The sequence below is a fragment of the Hibiscus syriacus genome, unplaced genomic scaffold, assembly GCF_006381635.1.
Source record: "Hibiscus syriacus cultivar Baekdansim isolate YM2019G1 unplaced genomic scaffold, ASM638163v2 tig00002237_pilon, whole genome shotgun sequence".
NCBI classification, from domain to species: Eukaryota; Viridiplantae; Streptophyta; class Magnoliopsida; order Malvales; family Malvaceae; genus Hibiscus; species Hibiscus syriacus.
Window position 1 is genome coordinate 12786929 of NW_024061918.1, and position 6727 is coordinate 12793655.

Below are 6727 nucleotides of genomic sequence, written 5' to 3' on the forward strand. Positions count from 1 at the left end.
GAAACATCCTCCAACGTAATTGTGCACTCTCCACATGGAAGATGGAATGCGTGTGTCTCTGGTCTCCACCGCTCAATCAATGCAGAAATAAGGTTGGATTCAAGGTTACAGTGCCCTTTATATTTTGCTACGTAATTGAATCCAACATCGACTAAATACGACCATACACGGGTAGGTATCTCTAACTTAAGATTACGAATGAATGGATCTAATATACGATATCTCTCATAATTAATAAATATTATAGAAATTAAAATATAAATTAATACTAAACAAATTAAATAAATAAAATATTTGCAATAATTAAAATTAAAATAGACTTTAAAATTGTTACCGTATCTGTAAAATGCCTCGAGATATAATGTTCATCTAAAAGTAGCAAATCACCTTCCATTTTATAACTACAAAAATTAATAAAAAGTTAATACAATAAAATTTAATAAAATAATAAATTATTAATTTATTATAATACAATAAAATATTTTACATTCGGAATAAAATTTGAAATTTGAGAGAGTTTGAGCTTTGAGTGAGTTTGAATGTTTGTGTTTAAATGAAGAGGAGATGAGATATTTAAATGAAGAGGAGATGAGATATTTATAGGAAGAGGGGAGGTGGTTAGCCGAATTTCCTATAAATGTGGGAGGTGTGAACGGTTGGAGTATTAATGGAAGGCGCGAATGGTTATCCACGCCTTACTGGCACGTGTCAGAAACATCAGAAAGGCGCGGATGACGATCCGCTCCTGTCCTTATGTGTCGCCAGTTCAGATAAGGTGTGAACGGTTGGGGTATTAATGGAAGGCGTGAATGGTTATCCACGCCTTACTGGACTGTGTCAGAAACATCAGAAAGGCGCGGATGACGATCCGTTCCTGTCCTTATGTGTCGCCAGTTCAGATAAGGTGCGAATGACCATCTGCGCCTTTTATGATGTGACGCCAGCTCGGTCGAAATCCCAGAAAGACGCGAATCGTCATTTGCGTCTTGTCAGAGAATGTACTAGATCGATAAAATTAATAGAAAGAATATCTAATAAATAATTATTTTATCCCAGGATAATATTTCGATAAAATCGCCATGGATTAGGACTCTGGTCCAAAAGCTCAGCTTTATAGTACTAGCCTGGGTAAACCTTGATACTTAAGGCAGCCCTTAAAAATGAAAAGAAAAACAGAAATTAATTCATTTATTTAATGAATCAAGCATCATCTTTTACTATACTATATACGTACATTATTTTCATCTTTAGTAGCATATTTTTCCTGCCAAAGAGCCATCAAATTCACACCGACTCTTCCCAGAAAAGGAAAGCTCCAGGGACACCCACATGACGCCTTTGTTTTTTTTTCTTTCTTTCAACCGTTTTCCTCTCCTCCAAAAAAGTGAAAAAATTATTTATTTTTTTTTCCAATTTTTAACCTCTCTTCCCTCCCTCCACAATATATAGAGGCTTGAGCTCCTCTTCCATTTCCCAATCTCACAGCTCTGTTTCTCTCAACAGTTTCTTTTTCCTTTCTCAGTTTGGGTTCATCAGGAACTTCAAACTGATACTTATTGTACCCACATTACCTTCTTATGTTTAATTTGGGTTTCTCTTTTCAGTTTTTGAAAGTTGAAGGAAATACCATTTGTTTTTTCTTTTTTTGAAATCGAAACTTGATTTGTGTACATGGAGACGTTAACGAAACTCATTTCAATGGCTCCTTTGCTTCTGCTATTTGTTCTTCCTCGTGCATTTTCCGGTCATGACTATAACCAAGCTCTGAGCAAGAGCATTCTGTTCTTCGAAGCTCAGAGATCTGGTTTCCTTCCTCATGACCAGAGAGTCACGTGGAGAGCTAATTCGGGCTTGAATGATGGCAAGGCTAGTGGTGTATGTTGAAATTCCAATCCCAATCCCAATCTCATTTTCCTTTTTCTTTTTCGGGTTTTGAATTTGAAAAAATTTGTGGGGGTTTGTTGAAATTGGTTTTTACTGATTTCTACAGGTGGATCTGGTTGGAGGGTACTACGATGCAGGGGACAATGTGAAGTTTGGACTTCCCATGGCGTTCACCATAACGATGATGTCGTGGAGCATTATAGAGTACGGCAAACAAATGGCCGCGAACGGCGAGCTCGGCCATGCCATGGAAGCCGTCAAATGGGGAACTGATTACCTCATTAAAGCTCACCCCGAACCTTATGTCCTTTACGGAGAGGTATTCTTGTTTTTTCATTTGCGTTTATTATGGTTGTAAAACTAACAAATGTTATTTTTGTCACTAATATGTTCATATCCTTTTCAAATCATATTTCGATAGCAAAACTTGACTACTAAAATAATACTTAAATTAAAAAGAGGTTCGTTTTTGTTGAGAATAGCCTAAATTTAGTTCTAAATGTTTAGGTGGGAGATGGTAACAGCGACCACTACTGTTGGCAAAGACCGGAGGACATGACCACCGACCGTCGTGCTTACAAGATTGACCCGAGCAACCCGGGGTCGGATCTGGCTGGTGAAACCGCCGCCGCCATGGCTGCTGCCTCAATCGTCTTCCGCCGCTCCAACCCTGCATATTCCGGCGAGCTTCTTCGCCATGCCTACCAGGTATATATTTTCGCAGTCTCTCTTAACTCCCTTTAGCTCACGGTTCTCTGGGACCATTGGACCCGCCGGTGCATGTTATCTCACACTCTCTGCTTGTTTTAGCATAAGGTGGTGAAAAATCGGTTCTTATTTTGCGCACTTTTTTTTTGGTCCAACTCGCAACTTGGCGGGCCCAGAAGCTAGTTTCATTAAATGGAAACAACCCTCTTTGTTTAGTTCTATTTTTCTTTTAAAAAATAAATTATACCAAAAATTTTATTTAATTATTAATACTATTATAAATAGATATTTGAGTTTTTTTAAAAATTATAAATGAACCATTCAATTTGTTGATTTCTATAAATAAAAATTTCGTCAATAAAAATAAAATATTAATTTTTAATTATAATCAGGACATTTTATTTATAAACTGTAATAATTATATGATTCTATTAATCAATAATAATAATTAGATTATTTAATAATTTATTTATGATTTTATTAATAAATGATTGATTAGTATACAACAACCTTAAGATATTATTTCATAAGATTAATAAAAAAAATAAAAAAAAGATTAATAGGTTTTACACGTGAGGCAATTTTTATATTTAAATAAATATAAAAGGGTTTTATGAAAGGAAAGGAAATATCCTTAATAGGATTAGAATTTATGAGAAAAAATATAAGATAATAAATATTAATATTTTAATCAATCGATTAAATATATTTGTTTTTTTGGATTAATTTGTATTTATGATTTAAAATTGAAAATTGGGTATTAATTTTTTTTGGGCTCATAATTTGTATAATGAGTTGGGAACACTCAAGCTTTTCATAGTTAATTAAACACAGTTTTAACCGTAAAGATCTATCGTACTAGCACATCCTAACCGCCACTTGTACCGCAAAGGTCGCAATGAATTATTCGTTTGTAAACGTGCGAATGTTGTCGGTGCTCTCCCAATTAAACTTACATCCCCAAATTACCCTTATCTCTTCCCTCATTTTGCTACATCTACCCTACCTTTTCATACTTTCAACAAAAAATCAATAATTTTACATTATTATGACATTTAAAAATTTTATGTTTATTTGTCAAAAAGAAGTTTTAAGTTTAGTTTTCTGTTTGCAGCTGTTTGAATTCGGTGATAAATACAGAGGTAAATACGACAGAAGCATCACAGTTGCCCAGAAATACTACCGATCCATCAGTGGCTACAATGTAAGCTTCATTTTTCCGTTCATAAATTTTCTTAAAGCAAACAATTTGACAATGCTGTTTAGTTCAAAAAGGGGATAAATTACACTTTTAGTACCTAAATGTTACGTTTTAGTTTTATTTTGGTCATTCAATTTTTAACTGAAATGAAACTAAAACTAAACGACATTCATGATTTTGAAAAAAATAGTTAGGTGACCAAAACAAAATAAAAGTGATAATTGAGTACTAAAGGTGTAGTTTACCCAAGATAATCAGAAAGCAAAAGGTTGATTAATGGCAAGTTGCATCTTTCCTTTTGTACGATTTATTGATTAATTTGGGATTTTTGTGTAGGATGAGTTGTTGTGGGCCGCTGCATGGCTGTACCAATCTAGTAACAATGAGTACTACTTGAACTATCTTGGCAAGAATGGTGACTCGATGGGTGGAACCGGCTGGGCCATGACTGAGTTTGGTTGGGATATCAAGTACGCTGGGGTTCAGACCCTTGTCGCCAAGGTACGTCTTTCAAATATCTGAATCTAACAATCATCTATTTATTTATGATTTTTTCAAAATTTTAACACTGGATTTTGTTCCTATGTAGTTCTTGATGCAAGGCAAAGCTGGTCTCCATGCACCAGTGTTCGAGAGGTACCACCAGAAGGCAGAGTACTTCATGTGCTCCTTGATTGGAAAGGGTGGCCGTAATATTCAGAAGACTCCCGGCGGTTTGATCTTCCGACAGAGGTGGAATAACATGCAGTTCGTGACGAGCGCTTCCTTCTTGGCCACCGTCTTCTCCGACTACCTCACTTCCTCTAGGGGAACCTTGAAGTGTGCTGCTGGCAATGTTGCACCGTCCGAGCTTCTTTCTTTTGCCAAATCCCAGGTGATTGATTACTCATTCTCTTCATGTATGAATGGTGACAAGTTCAGCCTTTTGATACTTGTTCCTGATGTTTTTGCAATGTTGAATTCTCAGGTGGATTACATTCTTGGAGACAATCCAAGAGCTACAAGTTACATGGTTGGTTATGGGAACAATTTCCCACGACAGGTTCACCACCGAGGTTCTTCTATTGTTTCGATCAAGGTCGACGCCAAATTCGTCGCCTGCCGACAAGGCTATGCCACTTGGTATTCGAGGAAAGCAAGCGATCCCAATGTCCTCACCGGTGCTCTGGTGGGAGGACCTGATGCATATGATAACTTTGCTGATGAAAGGGACAATTATGAACAAACAGAGCCTGCTACCTACAACAATGCTCCTCTTCTTGGCATATTGGCTAGACTTGGTGGTGGTCACGGCGGTTATAACCAGCTCCTTCCCGGTATATAAAGCAAAAAAATCCCTCTTAAGTTGCATTATTATTACTTATTCGAATTCTCGATCATTTCATCGATCATGATGTTCATGACATTGGCTGGTTTTGCAGTGGTTGTTCCAGCTCCTAATCCTGTTGTTGCCAAACAAATGCCGGCCCCAAAATCGAATCCTGGTATAAATTTTTGCTTCTCCTTCAAGATTTTCCCCTGAACATTGTTAAATTGCAAGATCTGATGTAGTTTTTTTTTAATATTTGGCAGCCTCATCTGCTAGTCCAATTACCATAGAACAGAAGTTGACAACTTCCTGGAATGACAGAGGAAAAACTTACTACAGATATTCCACAATAGTGACCAACAAATCCTACAAGACTCTCAAGGATCTTAAGCTCTCAATATCAAAGCTTTATGGTCCTCTATGGGGTCTAGTCAAGTCCGGCAACTCCTATGGTTTCCCAACATGGCTCGACTCTTTACCGGCCGGAAAGAGTCTGGAGTTTGTATACATCCATTCTACTTCTCCAGCTGATGTCTCAGTTTCAAGCTACAATTTGGCTTAAAGGAACAACACTCGTGCAGCTGCTACACAGAAATACAAATCTGGGAAAAAAAAAGGGTTTTCATTTTCATGCTTGGTGATTTTCAACTTCACTTGTTGATTAGGGATTTTAGCTGATATATTAGGGTATAATTAACAGTGAAGATAGGAGGAGAAAGGAGTGAAGAGACAACTTGAAAAGGATAGCTCATCCTCATTCCCCTCTATACTTCATTAGTTATATATATATAATATAGACATGGAAAAGAGTGAGAATTGAGAAGTTAAAACAAATGGCTGTCTCAATAGATTGAAAGGAGTCTTTTTATTTGTACTTCAGAACAGCTAGTGTCTTTTTTGCTTTGGGTGGTGACATGCTGTGATTAAAGCTTTTGCAGCATTTTGTTATATTTTCCAGATCTACATATAGTTTGTGCAACAATATGTTTTGTCTCTTTCTAAACTTTTGTATGTAAACTATTTACATAGAAGTTACTGTTATCACATGGGAACCTTCGTTTACCATGATAGTTTTCAGTAAATTGGCGAGACTTGCTCCTGATGTGTCTTGGGATGGTTCCGGAATTGTACATTTGGCAAGATGTGCTCTTGATGTGACTTCAGTTGCTTCCCAAATACTATTTTGTAGAAACAATGTGTCTTGTCTCTTTCTAAAGTTTTGTAATTAAACTATTTACATGGAAGTTACTGTTATCACATGGGAACCTTCGTTTACCATGATAGTTTTCAGTAAATTGGCGAGATGTGCTCTTGATGTGACTTCAGTTGCTTCCCAAATACTACATATTCAAGGTAATTCGGTTTTTGTTTCAACTAGCATTCATTAAAAAATAATTTATTTTTTAATTAATTTTCGAATTGATAATTTCATACCACAAGACTCCTTTCCTTTGTTAGAAGTGTCTTAAACTCTAGTTGTCTCTCCTTTTTCTTAACCTAATTTTCGTTTAATATTTTTATGTTGTCTTTTTTAATCTTTATTTAGCTGGCAACGGCATTAATCTTAGTGTAGATTGCCGATCATCGGAGAATAATAATTCTCTTATTTTTTTATTTGTCTTTTA

The 6727-nt window shown here is 36.1% G+C and overlaps 1 protein-coding gene across 1 annotated transcript; it reads left to right on the forward strand.

Moving 5' to 3' along the window:
* The first annotated feature begins 1648 nt into the window (after positions 1-1648).
* Positions 1649-5681, forward strand: LOC120142983 (endoglucanase 6-like). The gene is made up of 9 exons (XM_039157418.1): positions 1649-1875; positions 1991-2203; positions 2392-2592; positions 3707-3796; positions 4130-4294; positions 4383-4667; positions 4761-5109; positions 5215-5277; positions 5366-5681. Exons 1-9 carry the CDS (start codon positions 1672-1674, stop codon positions 5662-5664), a joined length of 1869 nt encoding a protein of 622 aa, XP_039013349.1. The 5' UTR covers positions 1649-1671; the 3' UTR covers positions 5665-5681.
* Positions 5682-6727: the final 1046 nt, after the last annotated feature.

What these genes read in the sequence shown, in the direction of transcription:
- LOC120142983 (XM_039157418.1), top strand. Translation starts at nt 1,672, where the DNA reads ATGGAGACGTTAACGAAACTCATTTCAATGGCTCCTTTGCTTCTGCTA. An exon ending in TTCTTCGCCATGCCTACCAG is followed by an intron (nt 2,593 to 3,706) that starts GTATATATTTTC and finishes TTCTGTTTGCAG; the next exon opens with CTGTTTGAATTCGGTGATAA. An exon ending in TTCAGACCCTTGTCGCCAAG is followed by an intron (nt 4,295 to 4,382) that starts GTACGTCTTTCA and finishes GTTCCTATGTAG; the next exon opens with TTCTTGATGCAAGGCAAAGC.